At 51.2% G+C, this 26,337-nt stretch overlaps 1 protein-coding gene across 2 annotated transcripts in view; it reads left to right on the top strand.

The window, feature by feature from the left end:
* The first annotated feature begins 18,144 nt into the window (after positions 1-18,144).
* RIPOR2 (RHO family interacting cell polarization regulator 2) overlaps positions 18,145-26,337 on the top strand; it is a 229,617-nt gene continuing 221,424 nt past the window's right edge. The window contains exon 1 of one of the 2 annotated variants that reach the window (XM_078446583.2): positions 18,145-18,478. In XM_078446583.2, coding sequence (XP_078302709.1) covers positions 18,403-18,478 — 76 coding nt within the window. In that variant the 5' untranslated portion in view covers positions 18,145-18,402. The remainder of the gene's footprint in view (positions 18,479-26,337) is intronic. The other variant, XM_078446582.2, reaches the window with a different exon arrangement.

Below are 26,337 nucleotides of genomic sequence, written 5' to 3' on the forward strand. Positions count from 1 at the left end.
GTAATTCCTCAGGGGTCTCAGGCTATCAGCCCCAGGCTTCACTGCACCAAGACCTACAGACCCCTGGCCGACCCTGGTGGGGGGCGGGTGGGAGGGGTCCTGTCGGCTTTGGCTCAAGGCCTCCCAGTGCCCGGGCAGGCGTGGGCACTCTTAGGGTGGTTCTGCTGGAGACAAATCGTCCTCCAGGGAAACGTGCCATAACAGCTGAATCAGTAAACAAATCTTTACTTTCCGAGAAAACCATCTCAGATTTTAAGAATGAAGGGCGGTTTTCCTCACTTGCCAAACGGTGGGGTTCACAGTTCTCTTACTGTTCAGAACAACGTCACCTCTTGTCTTCGACATCATCACCGAGCACCCCCATCCCACCCTTCCTTTTGCAGCGTGCGTCTTTGAGCCGACCCAGAGTAAGAACTGTCTTCACGTCTGAGGCGTTTCCCTCTCGGCGAGCACTCCCTTCAGGAACACAAAAACTAGGCTCCCTTAACTCGGAAATGTCATCTCGTAGGCATTAGATTCTTCGGTTCCTCCCCAGCCTCAGTCTATGGGAGGAGGAGAAGGTGGGAGCTTTTTTTCTCCGGTTTCCGTGACAAACCACAATGGGAGGGCTATGCCGCTCCGTGTAACCACAGACATCACACAACCGAAGGCGTGGTTCGGGTGTGAACACCCATGTGTTACTAGCAGTCTGATGCTCGCAGAACGGGGGCCCCACCCAAGAATCCAGCCACAGGACTAAAGAAGGGGGTTTGTCCTTTTTTGAGGCCCAGATCGACCCAATCTGGACCCACGAAGACTTTGTCTCCATTAAAAGAGCATTTATAGGACTGGCCATTTCAGTGGCTGTAATTGACTCACGCAAATGGGACCCAGTCACAGCGGTAAAAACTTTCATTTCTCCCTTTTGCATGAAACAACCGTGAGACTAGGGTTAATTTGCCTCCAGGAAATAGGTCAGGCAAATTCTTACAAGGCCGGGCAATGAAGCAATGTTTCCGGGGGCCTCAGGCCAATAGCTCTCTGGAAAAAAATGGAAATATCAGGGGCCTCGACAGGCCAGGAACATTCTAGTGCCCTCTGGGTAGACAGACATTATTAAGCACGCAGTTCAACTAGATATCTGGAACAACCAGACCGTTTCTGACAGTGAGTCTCAGCGGCCCCGACCGCACCAGCTGTCCAGTGCAGCTCTGGGGAACTTGGAGTGGATCCTGAAAATGGCACATGCCTGATAATCATGATTACTGGTATCGGGTCGTCCCTGTACTCTTTTTACCAAGTGTGGAGGAAGCCAGATAGGCTATTCTTTGGTGACATCACCCAAGGAAAATGGCCCCGTGTTCCTGGCCTAAAAGAGAACCATTTGGAATTTACTCTTCCCATCAGGAGAACGAAATACTAAAATTCATTCTCTTCTCCCATCGTGACCCGGGGCAGAAAAGAACGACTGGATGATTAAGGAGAAAGAGCAGTGCTCCAAAACCGGACGAGTAAACAGAATACTACTCGGCAATGAGAAGGAATGAAACCCTGCCATTTGCAGCAATGTGGATGGAACAGGAGGGTATTAAGCTGAGTGAAATAAGTCAGAGAAAGACCGATACCATATGTTCTCACTCGTATGTGGATCTTGAGAAACTCGACAGAAGCCCATGGGGGAAGGGAAGGGGAAAAATAGTTACAAACAGAGAGGGAGGGAGGCAAACCATAAGAGACTCCTAAATACAGAGAACAAACTGAGGGGTGGTGGGGGGGGTGGGAGGGAGGGGAAAGTGGGTGATGGGCATCGAGGAGGGCACCTGTTGGGATGAGCACTGGCTGTTGTATGGAAGCAATGAACCGCAGGAACCTACCCCCAAAACCAAGAGCACACTTTACACACTGTATGTTAGCCAATGTGGCAATAAATTATATATCTATATGACATGTATATCATATATATATAACAATATATATAACAATAAATTATATATAACTATATACATAACAATAAATTACAAATATATATATATATAAACAAAATATATATAAGAAAACAAAACAAAACAAAATTGGACAAGTAAAGGAAGAAATCCTTCCAGGGATCAAACCTCATCCTAGGCTGACAGTTTGCAAAGCTCATTAAAGACAGCAAGAACTCCTTGGGCATGTAATTGCAGAGCACTCTGAACTCACAGGGCTATACCACAAGGAAGAATTTTCTCTGAGGAGTCTTTAGGTGGTTGTGGCGTTTATCCAGACTGAGCCCCCGGTAAGAGTCACGGTGGACACAGAGGAGGCAGGAACTGGATAGCTGGAGAGCGGCAGAAACCCACCTCAGCAGGGTTCGTTCTCATCACCACACTCAGCGCAAGGTTTTTCATCAGTGTAGACTGGAAACGAATGAGCGTATCCGAAATTCCCAGCACCATTCGCAATTTGTCGTAGGTCATGCTCAAAGTCACTGCGAGAAACCTGTGTCCAGCCCTTGTTCCAGAGCGTGGAGTCGGCCGTTCTCGACTCCCACGCTGGTTTTCAGAGGCTTGTGAGTTGTGAATCCTTGGGTGGTGGCGGAAGAAAGGGCTCCATCCGGGGCATCTGTCTCACCCTTGAGAGGGGGCCTCTGGATCCCAGCGCGGGGCAGGTCGGGTGTGGGAGCAGCAGCTGGCTTTTCCTGGTTTCCTTCCAGACTGCTCTGCGTCCCTTTCCCCCTATTTCCTCCGCACTCCTCCCTCCAGGCCCCTTCTAGCTTCCGCTGAGCTTTTTCTTTCTCTGCATCTGTCCGGACCCCAAGCATCCTCACCGCTGACCCGCTGGGCGCCTCCGGCCTGCACCTGTCTCTCGCCTCGCCTCTGACTCCTCCCCCATCGTCCCCGCGCAACAGAGCACCTGCCGGAGAGCCAATCATATTACGGCACTTACTCTGGTCTTCTCTGTCTGCGAGCTCTGCCAGGTTGGGGACTCTATATTTCTATGGTCACACGGCCTCATACGGTGACATTTCAATTCATGCTTATCAGTAACAACAGTTAGCATGCGACTCTACCAAGTGTCAGGTGCTCTGTTAGGCACACAACATACATCGCTTCCTAAAAGATACAAGCCAGGTTTCGTTATCCCTGTTTTACCAACGAGGAAGCCAAGGCCCCCAAAGCCAGTTAACTAACTTGCCCAAGGTCACACCATCTGTTTGGATCGAGAAGCTTGAACTTGCCTCTTCCTGCCTATGGAGACCCTTCACCCCTCGGGTGTTGCTTCACTGGTCCACGGACCGGACGCCTGTGGACTCTGTCCGTAGCTGAGCGCTTCTCCTGAACCTTCCACCTCAGCAGGCCTCGGGGGTCGAGGGAGGTGGTTCAAATGACCTAATGGGGCCTCAGGACCTTTGCGAGGTTTGATGGCAGGCGTGTAGAGTGAGCCTGTACCCCCCATAAACGTGTCCTTCGCGATGCTAAAGGCTTTTCTGGAGGCAGGTGAGCAGCTGCGTGGGACTGGAGTGATGCCTGGGAATGTGTTCCCACCACGCGAGCCTCCTTCTGGGAGGAACTGGGACGGATGATTGGGCAACTCTTCTCTCTCTCCACACCTGCCTTCTCCCCACAGAGGATACCTTTTGGTTTTCTTTTTTCTTTATTTCTTTCTTTTCTTTCTTTCTTTCTTTCTTTCTTTCTTTCTTTCTTTCTTTCTTTTTCTTCTTCTTCTTCTTCTTCTTCTCTCTCTCTCTCTCTCTCTCTCTCTCTCTCTTTTGATAACTGTCTGGGTCTAAGGATGCATGTAGACATTTCCTTTTCCCAGCTACAGCAAGAACCGTGTGGATGTTTGAGATTCTTGGGGTTCTCAGAGACGGGTCATGTCAACAATGCCGTCCTCTTAGGGTATCAAGGAGTATTAAAGGTTTTTATTCAGAGGATCGTCCTGCCATATGGTGAGGGAGAAATACGATCCGTATTAGTGCCTTCCAAATTCCAAATGTAAGATAACAATACGTTGAATGCCGAATTATCATCATTCAGGACGAACGGTTTATCCAGGGCTTCTGTTGGCTCTCAGTCAATATGCTAAGTTTTTAATAAGTGTTGTCTTATTTAATCACCCAAACCAACCCCCATATGACAAGTATTTATTAATTGCACAAGCTGGAGTAAGTTACGTAGCCTCATGGGCCTCAGTGCCCCCGGTCTGCAAGATGGACATAATAATAATGCCTGCCCCGTGAGGTTGAGATGCCAGAATTAAGTAATCCACATAAAGGGTTTAGCCCAGTGCCTGAGACAAAGTAAATGCTCGGGCATTCTGTGCTCTGGTCCCCATTTTACAGATCAGGAATCTGAGCCTCAGAGGAACTTGCCCGAGTTCACAGAGCAAGATCCAAACCCAAGGCTCAAAGGGGAACCCTCTAACCACCTTGCGCCGCCGCCGTGCCTGTCGGTGCTCGTTGTCGTTGGCTCGATTCGATAATTAATCATTTACACTGCGTCTTCTGTCCCTCATCTCCACTGTGTCTGGAGATGAACTCAATTGGTTAGAGCCCAGGGCTGCAAAGATCAAGGCCGGTTGACACCTCCCTCGCCGGCCACCCTGCAATGCTTTATTTTCGAGAGAGACAGAGTGTGAGCAGTGGGGGGGCAGAGAGGGAGGCACAGAATCCAAAGCAGGCTCCGGGCTCCGAGCTAGCGGCAAAGAGCCTGATGCGGGGCTCGAACGCACGAACGGGCGAGGCCATGACCTGAGCCCCAGTCAGACGCTAACCGCGAACCGACAGAGCCACCCAGGCGCCCCTTCGTGGGTAATAATTCAAGTGCCCTGTCACTCTCAAACGGTGTTGGTTGAGACGATCGGTTATGTGGTCGCCCTCCCCGGAGTGGTACCATCTTCAGCAAAGAGGCACCATGTTCTCATAATCTTCTGGCTCCTTGCCCTGTGCACAGACCGTCAGCAGCCACGACTTGCACGCCTGGGCGTCCTCCCTACCCCAAATCGCCGATTGCTTTAGGCTTCACCCCTCCCTGCTTCCCCAGTACTTCCGGCTTCGGATTCTTGGTGGCGGCCTGGGGTTTAAGGACGTCGGCTCTGGGGGTCTCTCTCCTGGGCCCACCGCTCACTGGCTGGCAAATCACTTCCCCTTTCTCCAAGCCCTTCCTCATCTGCAGAGGAAACAGGAGACCCTCTGGCGAGGTTGTTACGACGTGGGGCTCAGGAGACCTCAGCCGCCTGGCGGTCGCAGTGGTGAAAAAGAGATGACGGGGTAGTCCCGCTCATCAGACAGGAGTCCCTGGTTTTATCACAGGTGTCCCTGCCAGGCACCAACATGCCACACGAAGCATGATGAAGGATCCTGGGATTCGGAGGCAGAAAATCCCGGCAGAGTATTTCATTCCTGGTAAACAAGGCTGAAGGCTGAGCTTACAAGGCGAGGGACGCCCGTGGGTATGACTTGTGAGCTGCGGTACCGGCCGCCTGCCCCATACCCATCAAGCTCTCTGGAATCCAACTGCCTCTCTTCACAGGGCCTTGACGTTTGCTCAGCTTCTAAGAAGAGACCACTAGAGTCTCGGGGAATCTGGGTTGCCCCCTAGCGCCTCGGGGAGCCCTGATGCAGGGTCCCCCGCCCCAGCCTGGTTTCCCAGCACGGTGACCCTTGCTCCGGACTTGTCTTTCAATTTCTGCTGTGCCTCATGTTTCAGGGACCCGCTCGCTGCCTGTCATTACGCTGGAGGTATGAAAGTCGAGCAGAAGTGCGGCAAAAAGGTTTTAGCTTTATCTTCCCATGACCCATTCTGTCTGCTCTTGGTAAGAGCACTTCCGTTTTCTTTGCTGAACCACTCGCTCCCACTCTTTGGGTGGGGCCGACCCCTCAACTCCAGCGACTGGTACGCGACTGAGGTCAGAGCCACGGCGATTGGTTCACGGAGACCACATGACTCCACTTGAGCCAATGAGAAGCAGTCCTGAGATTTTTGCCGGGCTGATGGGGAGGGGCACTCCCTCCTTTAGGGTTACTAGCACCGTAGGGGGTTACTGGAGGCTGTCTTTGCCACCTAAAAAACAAAGCAAGCACAGACAAAAACCAAAGCTGGCAGAGGTAAGAAGATAGATTTATGATGACATTGTTTGGGCACCTGATCTAGCTGTGTTTGAACCCCTTCAAACCTAATTCCTGAGCCAAATAAATTCTCTTTTATGCGCATGCTATTTAAAAAAATTTTAATGTTTGTTTTGAAAGAGAGACAGACAGACAGAATGGGAGTGGAGGAGGGGCAGAGAGAGAGAGAGAGGGAGACACAGAATCCGAAGCAGGATCCAGGCTCCGAGCTGCCAACACAGAGCCTGACACGGAGCTCGAACTCACGAACTGTGAGATCATGACCTGAGCCAGAGTCAAACACCCAACCGACTGAGCCCCCTGGGGCGCCCCAATGTGCACGCTATTTTTTGAATTAAGCTCTTGTTGCAACCCAGAGAACCCTGGTTAATATAACAGGGAAATGTGTCCTCTCTCTTGAAAGGCTTGCATTTTTAACAATAGACATGTCCTCAGCCCCAAAAATGGATGGAGCCCTCGGACGCGGGTCTGGGCACCAGAGACTGGCTCAGGGCCCACCCCACCCGTGATGGTCGTGCCTGCCTGGCGCTGAGGCCAGCCCGGCTCCAAGGACTGACCTGTCGGCCCAACAGAGCCCCTTGGCTGTTGAGGCGGGACCCCTCCCTGCGAGCACGTTTCTCGTGGAAGGCCACACGGATGGCCCGCCCTTAAAACCAGCGTCAGCGGCCTGCACAGTAGGGACGGGGAGTGCTCCCACGTGAGCGTCAGCTGGGGTGTCAGCCTGTCTAGAACCACCGTCTCTCACCCTCCCTCCGTCTCCCGGTCCCCGCTTCAGACAGGCAGCCGCACTTGGCAGCAAGAGCCTGTTTTTCTGAAAGTTAAAACTGCTCTTCCAGCTTTGAGTGCTGGGTTGGGTGGGGGGCAACAGACAAGATCAGGTCACATACCAGACCAACCTTCTCTTTTCTTTCCTTTTTTTTTTTTTTTTTTAAGACGAGTGGCTGTCCTTGTTTTCTTTGAAAGAAGAGCACTTTCTGAAGGCAGAGAGATGGGGCTCCCTCTCGGTGGGTGGGACCCAGGGAAGAATTACAAGGATGAGAAACAGAATCCAATCCCAGAGGACTGAAAGAATCTTCTTCACATGGACAGCAGTTACGTTCATTAATGGCTCACGACTGAGTTCAGGCTCGTTTTTAGATCCGTGGGATTGTCTTACTTTTTTATTATTATTTAAAAAATTTTTTGAATGTTTCTTTTTGAGAGAGAGAGAGAGAGCACGAGCAGGGGAGGGGCAGAGAGAGAGACGGAGACACAGAATCCGAAGCAGGCTCCAGGCTCTGAGCTGTCAGCACAGAACCTGACGCGGGGCTCAAACTCACAAACCGTGAGATCAGAACCTGACCCAAAGTCCAGCGCTTAACAGACTGAGCCACCCAGGGGACCTGTGTCCCCAACCAGGGCAAGGATGCTGGGCTTTCAGACTCTCTTACCAGCAGTCAGAGTCTCTGGTTGTGGATGGCTCTGCTGGGAAACTCCCAGGCTTTCCGCACGTGTGAGCAGAATGACTGTAGACCAAGGGCAATTGTGAGCCAAAGCACAAAGCGGGGAAAGGAGGGAAACCCACACACAGATGTGGTTAAAGGACACGCTGTATCTGGGATGGGCCCAAGACTGCTCATGAAAGGCTTATCATGAAAGACCACAAAATGCAGGGCTGCTGGGCTCACCCCTTTGGGGAAGATTAACCAGCCATAAAGACGCCCCTTCTTTCTACCACCTCCGCTTCCCCCCTGACTCCCGCGTGCACACAATTCAACCTTCCACAGCTGAGTTCATTCGCCTCCCTGACCGCAGCCCATCAAGAAGCTTCTTTCTGCTTTCTGCTGAGATTGCGGTTTGGAGACTTGAGGGAATCACATTCAGTCCGGCTGTTGGCCCGGATTGGGGTGGTGCGGACTTACCAGTGGGGTCGCCATCGTGGGGTGGCCGAGCTTGGACGCAGGCCCAGTGAAGCAGAGGAAACCGATCCACGGGGAGAAAGAGACGCGTCCAACCAGATTAATAGCTAATAAATATTAAGTGCTGGCTGCCCACCAGGTACTGTTTTCACAAGGATGAGCTCATCCGGTCCTCACCGCAACCCGGAGGAGTAGGCGCGAAAGCTGTTCCCATCCAAGGTCGAGGGCGCTCATGTCTCAAGTGGCTTAGCCAGGGTCAGGCAGCTTCCAGGGGTGCAGTCAAGATTCAGTCTTCGGGATTCAGTCCTCCAGAGCCATGGGCTGCCCACAGGGCCAGGAGGGCACCCCAGTACCCAGAAGCCCGGATTAGACTTTGTGGTAAGTCAAGGCCAGGCAGAGTCTGATTCACTGCCATCAGGGTTCTCGGTGGTGGTCCTCACCCTCACACACCTGCCTGAAACGTTTGTCCTATCATCTTTTTTTTTAAGTTTATTTATTTTGAGAGAGAGTGAACACACACATGAGCAGGGGAGAGCCCGAGAGAGAGTAAGAGGGAAGATCCCAAGAATCCCATGCTGTCAGTGCAGAGCCTGGCGTGGGGCTCGACCTCAAACAGTGAGATCATGACCTGAGCTGAAATCACGAGTCAGGCACTTAACCCACCGAACTACCTAGACACCCCTGTCCTAGCATCTTATAATACCTTCCCCTTGCTTTAAAAGAACCACACTCGGGTTGTGTTTACAGTGAATTGCTATGTTTGCAACAAGGAGACCCTTGGAAGGACACCTGCTCTTGATGAAAGGAGAGAGGAACCAAAGTTTGTTTCCAGCTCTTTCCAACTCCAAAAGTTCTCTTTCCTGGCCTCATGCCTCCGATTGGCTGTGCACAGGCGTCTCACCCAGGTTGGACTCTTGGGTGCGATAAAGGAAATTTTCGACTTTTCATGTTGGTGGGTCCTGCTCCTGGGCTCCCAGGGAAGCTATACTTTGACATTTATCAAGGTCGGAATGACTCGGCAAGACCTCAAAGCCGGGGCTCTATTTCTGCCCGGAGCACACTTGTACATCTGCTTCGTTAAAAAAAAATAACCAAAACGGAGCATTCCAAACATAAAGATAAGAAAACAAACCTCCCTGGTTCCCATAAGATTAGAGTCCTACAGCTCTGCACACACTAAAAACACTAAGATAAAGTCTGTAACTTTCTGGAATGTCTTTCGTCATGATGATTTGTAACTCTTTATGTAAAACAAACAAACATATATAACCCGGCACCAAAAGTTCCTTCCCTACAACGGTCTCTTTTTTTTGTAAAGACTGTGTATCCCGGGCAGTTGTCTTAACTTGGGGTCAAAGAAAAAACTCTTTTCCTTTCTCTTTAAAATTAAAAAAAAAAAAAAAAGGTCTGTTCAACTTGCGGCGACAGGTGTCAGAACAGGCCGTGCCTGGGTGATGAGACAGTAGTGGCTGGATGGCCTCTACTGTCCTCACTACAGCCTTAACTTGGTCACCTCTGAGTTGGAAAGTAAAAGTCCCCCTCGGAGAGAAAACCCCCCAGGGGACGAGCCCTTTCAGGTGGACGTGGGACAAGGGAGAGACCATGAGGAACCCCAAACTCTAGGAATTGTCAAAGAAATCATGCTTTGTGTTGTGGATTCAGGCAGAGTGGCTTTCTTTTCTTTCTCCACCTGTAAGAGGGGCCAGCGGATGCCCTCTCTGTCCAACAAGAGAACCTGAGAGATATACATAGTGGAAGAGAACATAGCATAAGGCTGCTAACCTCGTTTATGGTTTAAGAAGATTCTGTCTCCTATAATAGTCACGTTCTACAGCCAATGCAACAAATGTAATTTCCTATCACCAGCACACGTTACGGCCTTTATGGAGGATTCAACAAAATTTTATTTTAAACTATATATAGTAAAGGGAAGTTGTAAGAAATAGAATACATACATATTTAAACTCGAGCAAGATCTTAATTCCTTCTTTCTAGCCACATTGATTATCCTACTCCTTAAATGTAATACATACCTACTATAATATAGAGAGGCATATATAGTGAAAATGTATACTAGAACGTAAATATTCTGAATCTCCTTTATCTTGGCGGAGCAAGAAATTTTCAAGAGAACATTCCCATTCTTCAAGAACTTCCATCAACAATCACTCAACCCTCGACGTCAGAGACAAATGTAGCTTATACTTCTAAAAACTAAGTGTAAAGAAATATGTCTAAAATTTCGGATTTCCAGAGTTAAACTTACAACGTCAACACCTTAGCAGAAGGCACCTTACGCATGACGGTATGGTTGTAAAACCAAAGAAGAAAGACATGTTTCTGTCAGTCGCCTTAACCACAGATGGCGAAAGTCTGGCACAACTGTAATTCTTCTCTCTCCGGGGCCATAACGGTGGCCTCAATCCAGCAGAGTGGGTGTTCTCACTGAGCCTGGACGAGGCCTCAGAATTCCTTCCAATACAGCAACTCCAGGAGGCCGCTGTGAAGCGGTTGGTAATGGCATCCAAATTACCATCTCTGTCTGTGGTATTTGGGTTGCAAACTACAGAATCCTCTGGCTAATTTATGCAAAAGGAGCTTTAGGAATGGTTACCGACAGCTCATAATATCATTGCAAGGACTCAGGGTACACTGTCTAAACTTCCGGGGCCGCCTAAGGCCCCGGAAGCACCATGCCTCTGCCATGATCAGGAAGCTTCTGGGTCGACCCGCTTGCCAGACAGTCCGTTCTCCTGACACAAGGCCAACAACTGCTTTTGCCCATTCGCTCCTTCGAGACTCACATCGGTGCACCTGCCTGATGGATGTAAGTCACCAGAGGAGCTCTAGAGGCAGGTGAGTGTGCCCCACGCTGGCACCTGCCCGCCACCGTGGCGCAGGAAGGCACCTGGAAGAGGCAACGATCGTAGTTCTGCTTCGCCATCTCAAGATGAACCTATGGCAGCAGATGTAGGAAGAAGGCACAGGGTGAGGACCTAGAACAGTAAGATACAGAAATTGGAGTTTGGCAGTATTCATCCAATGTCGTCCCGGGGAGAAGGGGCCCAGCTGTCCAGTCCTCTCCATGCATAAACCCAAAAAGAGGAGAGAGAGACTCTGCTCAGTCAGCCATCCCAGTTCACCCAGGACCGGGGGTTCCGCGGACGTGAGGTTTGCGGTGCCGAAACCGGCAAAGCCTCTGGCAACCCAGGATGAACTGGTTGTCCCAACTCGATGACGCTAACCTTTGCCATCAACCAACTAACCCCTTCGGTGGAGACTTTACTCTCACCCAGCGAATTTCTGGTTATAATCAGGCTCTCCAGGGTTGTAGGAGATAATGCCCCCAAATCATTTGGCGTGACGTCTGGCACGTACCGAGCCCTCAGTAAATGCTTACATCTTTTAGATTTTCAACGTTTGTTTCACTTTTAAATATGTCGGCCAGGTAACCCAAAGTGTTTCAGCAAGTGTTTCTTCTGCCTTGTACGTTAACGGCTTTCCTTTCTGATTTCTAGTTTTCTGTTGAGGTTTTGCTTGGTATGACACAGTTCCCAGAGACGGTCTTCCCTGGGTGCCTTCTCAGCCCCTGGACCTCAACCCCACAGCTTGGGACAAGATGACTCCACGAAGGCCCTTGCCCACCCTCTCTGAGACGCCAAGGGGCAGCTTCTGGGCTCTCGAGACCACCTTATTTGGTGTCCCTGCGGGGCCACACCCTGCGGCATCCATGGGTATCTCTGATTCTTCTTCGTCCAGGTAGCGTGGTGAAGAGAGGAGGCGTGAGACCCACGGACTCCTGAGGACAAGGCGAGACACCCCAGTGATGAGGGAGGCCCTGGATGAATAACAAGTCCCCTTCCTTCTGGACTAGGAGGGTCTGTCCTCCCCCCGCCCCCCGTGGGGCCTCCCGCCACCCCATCAGGCTGCTCTCCCTGCCCCGGACCTCCCCTCCTTCCAGGGCTCCCTGGCGTTTACCCCCCACTCCCCCCACCCCCCTCCGCCAGCCTTTGTGCACATGAGTCTTGGGCCTGCGAGGCCTTTTTTCTCATTCCTCTCCCCGCCTTGACATCCCCCAGTCTTTCAGGGCGTAGCTCAGATGCCGCCGCCTCCCCAAACCTGCCCGGGATGCCCCCTTCCTGTTGGAATCATTTCTTTATCATCTGGGCTCCCAAATGGCTCCACGGGGCCTGCTCCAACACCCACCGCGTCGGATCCAGTAATGGAGTTATTTGTGAATCGGTCCTCATTCCCCCCCGGGACTTTAGGTTCTCCGGAGCAAACCCATGTATTGTTCATCTTTATATGGCCAGTGCCGACAACATCTAAAAAATATGAATCGGATTAACCTAGTGAAGTCAACACCTCCGGGCTGCTTGGACAACCTCCCTCAAGCAGGTGCCCAGATTCTTGTGGGTCCAGGACCCTCGGCGGAGACATCAAGGAGAGACCATCCCTCACTGTGTTCTTTATCTCGCTCCACTCTCTTCCCTTTCCGTCCTAAAAATGTATAAAAATATACGTGCCCCCAGTCAGATGAGTATCCCTCTGGGAACCACACGCGTGAAACCTTTGGGAAGCTCTGGTTTCATAGCACCATTAAAAAAATTTTTTTTATGTTTTTTATTTTATTTTTGAGAGAGAGAGAGAAAGAGAAAGAGAGAGAGAGCATGAGCAAGGGAGAGGCAGAGAGAGAGGGAGACACAGAATCCGAAGCAGGCTCCAGGCTCCGAGGTGTCAGCACAGAGCCCAACAGGGGGCTCGGACCCACGAGCTGTGAGATCATGGCCTGAGCTGAAGTCCAATGCCCCACCGACTGAGCCACCCAGGCGCCCCATCATAGCACCATTTTAAAATGCAGTTCTTGGTGAGCTCTTTATAGATTTTGGATACTAGCCCTTTGTCTGATATGTCATTTGCAAATATCTTTTCCCATTCCGTTGGTTGCCTTTTAGTTTTGTTGGTTGTTTCCTTTGCTGTGCAGAAGCTTTTTATCTTCATAAGGTCCCAGTAGTTCATTTTTGCTTTTAATTCCCTTGCCTTTGGGGATGTGTCGAGTAAGAGATTGCTACGGCTGAGGTCAGAGAGGTCTCTTCCTGCTTTCTCCTCTAGGGTTTTGATGGTTTCCTGTCTCACATTCAGGTCCTTTATCCATTTTGAGTTTATTTTTGTGAATGGTGTGAGAAAGTGGTCTAGTTTCAACCTTCTGCATGTTGCTGTCCAGTTCTCCCAGCACCATTTGTTAAGGAGACTGTCTTTTTTCCATTGGATGTTCTTTCCTGCTTTGTCAAAGATGAGTTGGCCATACGTTTGTGGGTCTAGTTCTGGGGTTTCTATTCTATTCCATTGGTCTATGTGTCTGTTTTTGTGCCAATACCATGCTGTCTTGATGATTACAGTTTTGTAGTAGAGACTAAAGTCTGGGATTGTGATGCCTCCTGCTTTGGTCTTCTTCTTCAAAATTACTTTGGCTATTCGGGGCCTTTTGTGGTTCCATATGAATTTTAGAATTGCACTGTTGGTGGGAATGCAAATTGGTGCAGCCGCTCTGGAAAGCAGTGTGGAGGTTCCTCAGAAAATTAAAAATAGACCTACCCTATGACCCAGCAATAGCACTGCTAGGAATTTACCCAAGGGATACAGGAGTACTGATGCATAGGGGCACTCGTACCCCAATGTTTATAGCAGCACTTTCAGCAATAGCCAAATGATGGAAAGAGCCTAAATGTCCATCAACTGATGAATGGATAAAGAAACTGTGGTTTATATACACAATGGAATACTACGTGGCAATGAGAAAGAATGAAATATGGCCCTTTGTAGCAACGTGGATGGAACTGGGGAGTGTGATGCTAAGTGAAATAAGCCATACAGAGAAAGACAGATACCATATGGTTTCACTCTTACGTGGATCCTGAGAAATTTAACAGAAACCCATGGGGGAGAGGAAGGAAAAAAAAAAAGAGGTTAGAGTGGGAGAGAGCCAAAGCATAAGAGACTCTTAAAAACTGAGAACAAACTGAGGGTTGATGGGGGGTGGGAAGGAGGGGAGGGTGGGTGATGAGTATTGAGGAGGGCACCTTTTGGGATGAGCACTGGGTGTTGTATGGAAACCAATTTGACAATAAATTTCATATATTGAAAAAATAAATAAATAAATAAATAAAATGCAGTTCTTGCGATGCTGTTTGCTCACACATAAAACATAATGTTCAAAACATTGCCGACAATGCATGCATTTCATACGCGAGAAGTCAGGCTTGTGATGGCTTGTGAACGTGGAAAGAACAATGGGGTATTAAGATTGCCTCAGGAACTAACTGGTTTGGTGCCACTGAAGAAACATTTCTAAGTCTCTGCTCCCCCTCCCGTGATGTGAAGGGGTCGGGCAGTGATCCCCGAGTTCTCTGCAGCTCCGAAGTTCTGGGAGGTTCTGATTCTTCATTTTTACTTTGGGGTAAACAGAAGAGAAGCGGGGTGCCTGGGTGGCTCAATCGGTTGAGTGGCCAACTTCGGCTGAGGTCATGATCTCACGGTTTGGGAGTTCGAGTCCCACATCAGGCTCTGTGCTGACAGCTCAGAGCCTGGAGCCTGCTTCGGATTCTGTGTCTCCCTCACTCCCTCTGCCCCTGCCCACTCATGCTCTGTCTCTCTCTCTCTCAAAAATAAATAAACATTAAAAAATTGAGATTACTGTAGCTACTTATTAATAAGAACATGGGGGAGATTAAACAAAAGCATATATCTACTCAAAGCATGCAACACAAAGCCTATTTCTTGGTAAGCACTCCGTCAATGTGGGTTGATAGCCAGCCAGAAAGCCACAGCCGGGACCTGGCTCCCGCTCCCTTCCCGGTTCCAGGGAATAAGCTGAGCCCTATGTCCTTTTTAATGTGTGTTTGTGGCAGGAGAGAAATACCGTGCTGTGCTGTTCTTTCCTCCTGGTGTTTGATAAGCTTTTATTTAAAAATACCAAGTTTTCCTTAGTGGTTGTCTTTAAAAGTGGCACTATGTGCCTTAGCTCAGTGGTTTCCATTCTCCACTGAGGCCTTGAAAGTCTGTTTCTCCCCAGGACTGTTTTAAAGTAGAAATAAACCCGCTGGTGGGCTTTCTCCTGAACCTAGCATCTAGTCTCCATCTATTGAAAATGAGTTGAAGGGAGAATGAAGAAAGGATCTCATAATTATGCCCTTTTTTTTTTTCATGTTCTTTTAAACATATTGCTCCTGGCAGAATCTGCTTGGCCATGAAATCCTGCAACCGATGAAAGTTTAATAGCAGCACGAGCCTAGAGGAGAGTCAGAAATTGAGATTCGACCCGTAGCGCAAAGGAGAATGTCCCCTGGGAGGGTGACACTCTCCACAGACACTTATTCCCACCGTTTACAAGTGTGTGCTCAGTGAAAGAAAAGGGAAAGCTTGAGGAGTCAGAAAGGGGAACCATTCGGTATGAGCCGTGGGCCCACAGCACGGCCAACGTGACCGGAAAGAACTGGCAAGAATGATGGAAAGTCCTCTGCTTCTGGCTCCGCCCCCCCTCCCACCAGTCTCTCCGTGATTATCAGGAATCAACTGGTATGATTTGTATTTCAATGCACAAGAGAAGAGGAAATGCAAACTTTTCAACTGCCTCTCATTTTAGACCTTACTGTACTTTCCGCCCCCCCTGGCCCGCTGTTCTCCCTCATCTGCTGTTGTAAATTATGTGCATCAGAAAAGCAGTGACTCAGGCAGCACAGGCCTGAGGAAATGTGTGGCCTCAGGAGGAGGAAAGAAGATCTGATACCGACTGCAAAAAAAAAAAAAGAAAAAAAAAGTGCTTCATTTTGTATCACATACTGTAGGTTCAAGTTCATTGTGGGCACAGACTTTGAAGAGCCAATGGTGAACCAAGATGGCGGAAGGGAGCATCCTCTCTGGAGCTTCCTCTCCTCTCTCGTTTGCCTGGTTGGCGGCCACCTGATCTGATTTACCGTTAGTGGCAGGAAGAGCAGAGACGCGTTGCAGCGAATGATCAAGGAGGTCAAGGGCAGACAAGACTGTGAGAACGTCCTTTCCTAGGCTTCCTGGTTTTCTCGTCCTGCGTTCGTCATTCTAGGGGATTGTGTCCCCTTGCAACAGCCAATAAAACCTTCTCAGTGGCTACCTTACATAGGTTTTTGTGCAAATCTTGTTCTCCACCCTCCACCCTGCTTTGGAAAACGAAGCTCGAGATACAGACCCACCAGGGCCCAGCGGTGATTGTGTAGACCAGCCAAGCCACCCCGACCCTCGTTAACCAAGTCACTATGTTTGGTGTAAAGGGCCCTGGGGTGGTGATCCCCCAGGCTCACAGAGACCCCTGGATGTAGATTCGAGGACAACCAGCTGCCCCCAGAGGCCCCTGGAATCAAGGAACAGATCGTCCCCCTAGGGCCTCCAGGAGGAACCCAGCCCCGCGTTCCGCCTGGTGAGACCCATTCCAGACTTGGACCTCCCCAACTGTAAGATATTGGTGTCCTTTTAAATTTGTGGTGATAAATTAAAGCAGCAATAGGAAACTAATACTCCAGATTCTTGACATAATATACCCCAGCTCCCGCCCCCCCCCCCCACCCCGCGCCCCATTTTGCAGCTAAGGAAACAAAGGCCCAGGGAATTTGCCCCCTTTTGTGAAATCACATTGCTAATTAACAGTAGACGCTGACAACCAGGAGCAATGCTTTTATGCTGAGCACAATCTAAGTCCTTTGCGTGTATCGACTCATGACGTCAGCATAACCCGAAGGCAGCGGCTGTCATTCTTCTCCCCACTTTACAGATGAAGAAACTGAGGCACAGTGATGTTCAAGGCACGAAGCTAGCCAGCAGGCTACCGAAGTTTGCACCCAGACATTTCGGAAGGTACTCTATGCCCCGCCGGGCCCAGAGCCACTGAGCTCCCGGGGAGCGGTCCAATGTGCTGCCACCCCTAGAGTTACTTTATCTCACTGCGTCTTTACAACCCTGGGGAGGTCTGTGGGTCATTTCCTCTCTGGGAGGAAGCCGTGCCCATGCCACAGCTCTGGCTGGGGGCCGCTCCAGCCCTCCCGACTCCCATCTCTCCGCAGTCACCTGTCCCCCCGGCTTGTGGCCCACGAGAGACACCGAAGAGATGCCAGGGACCCTGCCTTCAGCCAGCTGGTGGATTCTCTTGGGCTCAGTCCGGGCACCTGAGTGTCACTTTTCCCGATCCCGGCCTCACGGCAAGGCTGTTCCTAAGGCCTTGACCACTGACGGTAGGCTGTGTGCGGCAACGTGACAGGGCGTCCGGAAGGGCAATCAGGGAGAGCTTCCCTCCCGGGCGAGGCTCTGCCACGTCTGCGTGAGGGCTGTTCCAGAAAGCCATCTGTTTGGAGGGGCCGCACCTGCGGGCCCCGCGTGAGGCTGCGTTTTTATCACCTACACAGTGTATTTCCTTACACTGTGTCTTCATTCAGGGTGGTCTGAGGAGGGGCTACGGAGATCGGGGAGGCCGACTGTCCCAGCCACTCCTTCATGCCACCAGTTTCCCATGCGCACCGCGGCACGCGGCAGCTCGGGGAAAGGACTATACTTCCTGCCACCAAGAAGCTGCCTCCCTTTCGGACACGCGCGTTAAAACAAACCAGCGAACGGAGAAGAGCTCTAACGGATGAGGGCCGTCTGGCCACGGGCCAGAGGACCGTGAGGGGCACAGGTGCACGGGGGCTGGCCCCGTCAATGTGGGTTCAGGAATGCTTCCAAATCTTGGAAAACAAGATTTCCAGTGGGGGGTGGGGGGGAGTACAGGGAGAGACACGGGCGGGAAGGTTCGAGCAGGCAGGGAGCCAGCAGCTTAACTGGAGCAAAGGGCTCCCGGGGGCACAAAGAAGTCCTCACGTCGGTTATCACGGGACCGTGCATCCATTCACCAACTATGTGCTGTTCATCCGCCCTGTGCCTGGTGCCAGAGACCCAACAGTAAATAAATCAGTGCCCCAAGGTGTGAGGGCCCCGGCCCCCCCCCCCAGCTCCGCAATCCTGCCTGCAGAGCGGGAGCCCGTCCTTCCCGCGGACCCGCCACCTGCCCTCCCCCAGCCAGCGCCCGGCTGCTGTGACGCGGGGCGGACACAGGAGCTCCTCTAGAATAAATTACCGCCCCATCATCTTCATGCATAAAACATGGCACAGGAGGCCGGGAGAGGCTCGGCCCCGCGGCCCGGCAGCCGCCTTCGGGCCAGCGGGGAGCGAAGGGAAGGAAAGGAAAAAGCAAGTTAGAAGATAAAGAAGTCAACGGAAGCCTCAGATACAAAAAAGAGAAGACGGTTTGTGTTTGGGGTGCTTTTTTTTTTTTCTTTGATACAAGTGGACTTGGCTTCCGTATCCCCCGGCGCCCTTTTGCTCCCTGCCATGAGAAGGTTGTAGAAGGCTCAGGCCGGGACCATGGTGCTACCTTCACGATTACACTGGGTCAGAAGCAGGCCATGGAGGGACAGGATCCGGAGAAGGCAGCTCAACCGTGAGTGTCCCAAGGGTGTGGCCTGCGCCCCTCCTCTGTGCTGGCCTCCCCTCCGCACCCCTCCCTGCCCCCTCCTCGTCCAGGGCACCCTCTCGCCGAGACCTTAGTCGTCCCCCTCCCCTCCTTCCCCCTTCCTTCCTGTAGCTGCCTCCTAATTAGAGGTAACAAAATATGCCTTGTTTCAAGTAGCAGGTGAGAGAGGGCCTCTCTCTTTATTTCTGCATCTAGATGGAAACTACAAATGAGTATTGACACCAGTCAAGGGGTTGTGTGAATCGGAACTTTCGTTTTCTACAGGGGGGGCCAGGCGCCAGATGTCCGCTCAAACGGGCAGGTAGCTAGAGCGGGTGAGACTCGGGTGAGTCACATTTCCGTTAAAGGACCAGTCGTGTGTTTCCTAAATTTTCAGACTCTCACTGAGGTTCCCCTTGAGTTGACAGAAACGCTAACCAAAAGGGAGAGTTCAGTGTTGAAGTAATCTGAGAAAGAAAGAGCGTTCCTAATATATGCCGGGACCATCACCCCCCAATAAGTACTATACTGGTGTGTGTCTGTTGCCGGGGAGGGTCATTTAACCCCACGTGTCAGCAAGTTCAAATCGAGGGGCTAGGCTGCTGAGGTACGTGAGTGGGTCAAGGGCCGTTTCCACAGCGCTCGTGTTTGTCATGAGAAAAACAACAGTAAAGCCATGATGACGAGCTTCAGTGACTTCCGGCCTCAGCCTGAAGAGGCAACAGGGAACGGTAGAGACTGTGGTAAATGGGGAACACGTGTGCCCCCATAAGAGGGCACCATATTGTCGTCACGTTGTTTTCATGAGGAACGAACGGAGGCCCACGTGGCCAGGTTTCCTGACTTTTCCAGAAAACAAAAACACACTACTTTCTCAGTCCAAGCCCTCAAATCTAAACACGAGCCGTGAACTCTTTAAATACTCACCAGAGGACAGTAGGCCGTGACACAGAGTGTGACCACTGTGGACCCCCGGGCCCTGGTTTAAGGGCTGGGTGTTACTCTCGCTAAAGGCCCATCACACGGTGCTGTTTCAGCCTCATTAGATGTTGGCGAGACTTTCTCACGTGTTAGGAGCCCCTGGTGAGGACGGTTGAATTAAGAGGAATGAGGGGTTTGGGAGGATAAATAGCAAACGGTGACGATGTGTTAGCGTGGGGGGCCCAGCTGGGCTGCTTGGGTTTCAAATAGCACCCACGTGCAAGGAATTGCACGCAGCAGAACCTTGAATATAAAGGAACAGCCGTTAGCAACTTTCTTACTTCTCTGCGTCTTTCACCTGAACCTCTCAAGTTCAGACTCTGGCTTTGGCGAGCCTTCATTCTGTGTCCGTGGGGGAAAGAGCTGTGGTCCCGCTGATTTCGGACAAGACCTCCGGTGTGGGGCGTGTCGCTGAGAAAGGGTCGAGTATGATCTGTGCTGTTGCATAGCGATGGGGTGGGGGTGGGGCAGCCTGCCCTCCACCGGCAAGAACTTGGGAGGAGGACCGGTTTCATGACAGCGATCGTACTTGAATTATGGGACTAACGCCTGGACTTTGGGAGAAGGTTTCTGCGTGGTTTTAATATGAAACAATGAGGTGTTAACAAATGCTTAATCCAGGTTTGACATTAAGCAGGCTGGTCCCGACCTCTTTGGCATAAGCGTCTGAGGAAGGTGGGGGTGGGTTTCTGACATTCCTGCAGAGTGGTCAAGAGGCCCGCCGTGTTAGAGAGTCAGTGTGACTCAGAATCAGCAGCGGATCAAGTGACTTTGCCTGGGGTGGACTTTGCCAACTCATGGAACACCTGTGCATGTTTGAAGGCCGAGGAGTAGAGGCCATGGAAAGGGGAAAAGAGTGAGGACGCTGAAGCGAGAACAATGGAGAAGTTTCTCACTGCAAACACCAGCCTACAAGCCTGGCCCTAGACATTGTTTTGCAGTTGCTAAACTCGGTCTTTGATAACTTTTTCTGTCCCCTTTCTCTGAGGCTTTTCTTACAGGTCAGCATCCCCTCTGACTCAGACACCCAAGAGTAACCCTCGGGGTGATTCTGTTACTGAGAAAAAAATAAGTTAACAACCTTTTCCCCCAAATTCACAAAGGGACCTTGAATGGCAATAGGAGATACACATGCCACCACTGTGCACTTCCGTGCCCATGCAGGCATTGCTAATCAACTCTGCACCCCCGTGCCCATGCAGGCGTTGCTAATCAACTCTGCACCCCCTGTGCCCATGCAGGCATTGGTAACCACCCCCCCCCCCCGTGCCCATGCAGGCATTGCTAATCAACTCTGCACCCCCGTGCCCATGCAGGCATTGCTAATCAACCACCATCCTCCTCACCCAGGGAAGCCAGGCCCAGTCTTGGAATCCTTTCCAACCCAGTACTATTTCGCATCAATTAGACCTGCCTCAACAGCAAAAACCTGTATTTGTATTCTGTTGCTTTGTAGCTAGTTACCACAAGCTTATTGTCTTCAAACAATACCCATTTATTACCTCACGGTTTCCATCGGTCAGGAGACTAGGCATGAATCAGCTGGGTCTACTCAGGGTCAGCCAATGCTGTGGTCGGTGTGTCAGCCATAACTGCTGAACCCTCTGAGGCTCAGAGTCTCCTTCCAAACTCAACGGTTGTTGGCAGAATTTAGTTCCTTGTGGTAGGACTGAGGCCCTCAGCAAGAAAAGGCTACCCACAGGGCCCTCTCTCCACCATGGCAGTTCTGTTTTCTTAAGGTCAACTAGACAGTATCTGGTACTGCGTGTAATCTCTCCTGCAAAGAGTTCTCCCGATTAGGCCAGGCCCACCCAGGACAATCTCCTTTTGATTAGTTCAAAATCAGGGATCAGGGATCTTAATTACATCTGTAAAATCCTTCTTTGCCCATATAACCTAGTCATGGAAGTAAAATCTCATCATATTCCAGGTCTTTCCCACACTGGAGATCAGGGAATCACACAGAGCATGTGTGCCAGGGTCAGGAGTCAGGGGCCATCTTAGAATTATGCTTACCACAGAACCTGTCATCCTTGGGGTAGAAGATGGATTCTGAGCTACTGGAAAGCTTTGTTTTTCTTCTTCTTATGAAAATTTTCAATGATACAGAGAAGTAGAGAAAATAATATCACGAATCCCGTACACCCATCACCTAAACTTAACAATCGTTACCATGTTGCCATATTCGCTTTATCTACTTCCTGCCAAAGTATTTTAAAGTAAATTGCAGACATTACGACAGGCCTATAACTCCGCAAAATGCCCGGCACCTAGAATACTCAGTAAAGGCTTGAGTTCAAGCAAAATTGTATTCTTATTAAAGCAATGACTCCCGAAGGCCACCTTCCCTTACTACCCCTGGCTGCTGCTTTTCACTCCCGGTGTCTGTAATGAGATGTTTACGGTCTGTAGTAGGGTGGCGTGCCACATAATGGTACCAAGGTATGAGAGTTACAACATGTTACCCTTCGTAGAGATGTTTGGATTAAAAATTTTTTTAGATTTTTTTTTTAATCTTTATTTTATTTTTGAGAGAGAGACCGAGTGTGAGCAGGGGAGGAGCAGAGAGAGAGAGAGAGGGAGACACAGAACCCGAAGCAGACTCCGGGCTCTGAGCTGTCAGCACAGAGCCTGATGTGGGGCTCGAACCCACAAACCGTGAGATCGTGACCTGAGCCGAAGTCGGACGCTCAACCGACTGAGCCACCCAGATGCCCCTAAAAAAATTTTTTTTAATGTTTATTCATTTTTGAGACAGAGCACGAGCTGGGGAGGGGCAGAGAGAGGGAGACACAGAATCCGAAGCAGGCTCCAGGCTCTGAGCTGTCAGCACAGAGCCTGACTCCGGGCTCGAACCCATGAACCGCGGGATCGTGACCTGAGCCAAAGTCAGAAACCCACCCGACTGAGCCGCCCAGGTGCCCCTGGGATATTTGCATTTTACGAGGGGCCACCAGAGAAAGGCCCAAATCCACGATGGTGGGCAGGCTGAAGAGGGGCTCTTCTGACACCCCAGAAACCCTACCAGGCTGCCTACCTGAGACCCCCAGGTAAAGGGGGGTGTGACCAATAGCTCAATGGACACCTGGACTTTCTGAACGAGGAGAGCAGCGTCTGGGCTGGCCATGAGCCTGCCTTTCCTTTACTCTGCCACAGTTAGGGGACACTGAGGGACGGGACCCCTGGCAAGGGTAACGCTCTGACAGCAGGGAGACTTCTTAGCTACTGGCCTGTGGGGGGGTCCCTGTACCTCCCTGGTGCCCACCTCCTTGACCGTAACATGGCTGTTACGATGACACCAGCCTCACGGTGCTATTGGGGAGGTTAAAAGACATGACTTGTGTCCCCTCCTTGCACCGTGCCTGGTACATGGCCGTGGTGGCTGCTGGCATCTGAGAGGACACAAGTGGTGATAGTGATGTGTGGGACAGTGCAGCGGGGCCACCAGTGCTTTTGGGAAGTTGGGGGGGTAAATGTCGCATTGGGGAAGGTGGCCCTTCTTCCTGAGCCTTGGCGTCACCCGCCCACACGTCCAGCCCTGGGCACCACCGCAGGCGGGAGGGTCCAGCCGCGCCCAGGAAAACCCACTCTGGCCTCTGGGGGTGCGACAACTCCTTTCTTCTGGAAAACCCGGCGTTTTCCCCAACGGTGGATCCCCAGGCCGTTCTCCGTACCAGTAAAAACATCCAGATGACACAGCCCGAGGACGTCTTGTTCGTGTCCTCCAGAGGTTTTGCCTCCCCGTCTGGTGGAACTTTGATGGACAAGGCCGCAGAATGGCACCCTCGCGGACCCCAGTGACAGCTCCCTGGGTCCCTGGGAAGACAGCAGTGACAAAGCTGATACACGGTTGAGATTAGGGATGTTGCTCAGAGATACCACTGGCGACTTCCTTCCCAGGGGTAACGTGACTCGGCTGTCAGGTCTGCTCCTCTGCCCGTTCTCCTGGCTCAGTGGGTGGCGTTCTTCTTTGTGACGGGGCGGCTGGGGGCCTGCGGGCAGCGGGGAGACTTCTGGACCGTGTCTGGGAGCGCGGGCGAGATTTCGAAGGAGGGCTCTCCCGTCCGTGGCTGTCCTGGACGTGCAGTTCCGCACAAGGAGGTAAGAACACCTTGCGGCTCCTCCTCACCCCGCGTGGCTTTCGGGAGCACTCTGGTCCCTAGAAAGCTCTTGGAGTCTCTTCTAAATAACAGGTGGCTCCAATGGAGCTCGGGCCGAGGGCCGAGGCCCCGGGCAGGTCCCGGGGAGCCAGAGAGGCCTACGGAAGGTGCGCGGGGCGGGCGCCTTTCCCGGTGGCCTCTGTCCCCACGGGGCCACCACTGCGCAGATGGCCCCTGCCTGCCCGAGAGCCAGCGTCAGCTTACAGAGCAGGCCCGCTTACTATCGGCTTTCGGCACTGGCTCCCTGCTTGCTGGCCGGGCTGGGCCTGGACACTCTCACGTTTCCCTGCGCCCCCTCCCCTGGGAGTCTGGCCTGGGGAAGCCCCGAGCTGGCTTCTCAGCGCACAGACACTCAAACATCCCAGAGGAGCAGAAGCCACGTTGCTGCCTCGTACCCGCCAGGGTGCTGCCCTGATGCCATCGGAATCGCCCTGAGTGTCTGTTCCTTCCGGCACTGCTACCGCTGCGGGCCGGGCCTCTCTGGTCCATCTCCCCACCCGAGAATCCCTGTGGTGGTGTCTGTTTGCTGTAAAGCCGTAAGCTAAAAGATTTGGGAGCCGGTAAATGAGGGGGCGCCCCAAGTATAAAAACCGAAGAAAGATGCCTTTTAGAACATTCCCTGCAATCCCTAAGTTACACATTCTTCTAGGCTCCATTTTATCCACCTGCTAAAATTGTCCATTAACAGCCTCAGCTCAGACAACAGGCAGGCTGCCCCCCACTGCCCCCCCCAGGTCCGAGTCTCCCCCCAGTCCCACATCTTGTTTACCCCACAGTCCTGCCAGTTCCAGAGGATTCAGCTGTATCTTGTTTAGGGACCCTCGCATTCCCACTGATGTAAGAGTCCTTTATATACCTTCAAACGTGGCGTTACCTATTTTCTCATGGTCCAGAAGAGTAATTGCTTCTCTAGAAGGCTCACCCTTCTTCTGCCTTAATGACTGAGTCTGGGAGTGCCATTGCCAAATGCCCCATTCCAGCTCCTACTGTCAAGGAAAAAAAGGACGGGAAACCCGAGAAAGGGAGATACTTTGAATAATTCAAGGGGGTTCTGTTGGTTGAAAAAGTGCTCTCTTTGTATGTACATTGATCTGGACAGATATTTTAGCTGTGTTCAGCCAAGGGCGGACAAAAGAGAGGGTGTGGAGGGAAAAGGGAAGGAGAAGAAGAAGAAACACTACTACAATGAACACAAATTTGAAAGAAAGAAAAGAAAGAAAGAAAGGCAGAAAACTGCAGAGGGATTAGAGAACTCAGGGCTTGGTGACAGATCCCAAAGCCTTTTATTCCCAGATTGGTTGTTTGTAGACAGATAAAAAGAGCCCAAAAGTTACTCACTAGAATAACAACTTGGTCTCTGCTTAAAAGCAGAAAATTAGCAAAAGAGCACATTTTCTGGGTAACGTGAAGCTAGTGTATTAAGTTGGGGGTGGGGGCAGGGGGAGGAGGGTTCCAGGAGATGAAAACCATCTTGAAATATGTGAGCCAAACATCACCCACTTTGTGCGTGCCGGGTTTTCCTCAGAAACAGCAAGATCGGAAATTGTTTAAGTCCATATGAAGGTGTGTGCGTGTGTGTGTGTGTGCATGTACACACACACCAGGTGTCAAGGCTGTGAAGACCACGAGCTTGGGCAGTAACGCTAGAAAACAAACATCTTCATTCCGTTTTGAGCTGATACAAAACCATCACGTCTCTGTGGTGCAAGAATCAAGCAATATACAAACACATAAGGGAGAGGGGAGGAAGTCATCTAGAACCCGCCCCCCCCCCCCCCCCCCAGCCCACGACCATACAGCATAGTGTTCTCATTTCTTGGACTAAAACATACTAAACATATTGTTTTCTCGGATCTGTTCTGCAACTTGCTCGTCTCATGTAGCCACCTAACTTGCATAAATTTCTGTGTCCATCAGCAGCCTTGAATTTCTTTAGACGGGGTTCATACGGCCAAATAAATGCACACGAAGGTTTGCAGGGTTCGGGCAGTTTGAGTATATCTAATCTGATTCACTCAAATACACACACACGCACACACACAAAGACCATAATTGTAAAAAGGGATTGTATTGGATGTGGACTGGAGCGTGCACTTAACTATTCACCTCGCCTGGAGTCTGGGACTCTGTAGCTTTGCCACACTGCCCCCACTGTCCCCACATGGTAATGTAGGCTGGAACTAGTCCCCACATGCTCCCGGAAGAGTGAATCTTTGCACCCCCCCGCCAAAATGAATGCCGACTGGGAAACAAGACCATTCCCTGTCCCCTTGCGGGCTGGTCCCATGACGCCCGGTTTCCAAGGCACCAGAGGTGTTCTCGTGCTTGTGAGTGGGTGATTTGACACTTGTCCCCGTCACAAAATGGAGAGAGGCATCTAGGGCTGGAGCCCGTGCACTGCATAGCCGGGCAAGATCCAGAAAAAACAGGGTCTGGGATATTTGCTGACTCTGAATTTCTGCCGCCCAAAGTTTCTTTCCCCGAGGACTCGTTATCCATAGAGTCAAATTAATCCAATCCTTCAATTTCCGAGCAAGTGACACAAAGCCTAGAGGATTCACTTGCTAACGTTGTGTGAAAGGAAAACAAGTAAACACATGTAGAGGAGCCTGCAAAGAACCTCGAGAGACTCCCCCTCTGGACAAGGGGAAGCTTTACTTCTATCAGCATGGCTTCAAAGGATTAGAAAACATGCTCTTTTGAGCC

This window comes from Panthera onca, chromosome B2 (assembly GCF_046562875.1).
Source record: "Panthera onca isolate mPanOnc1 chromosome B2, mPanOnc1 haplotype 2, whole genome shotgun sequence".
Taxonomy (NCBI): domain Eukaryota; kingdom Metazoa; phylum Chordata; class Mammalia; order Carnivora; family Felidae; genus Panthera; species Panthera onca.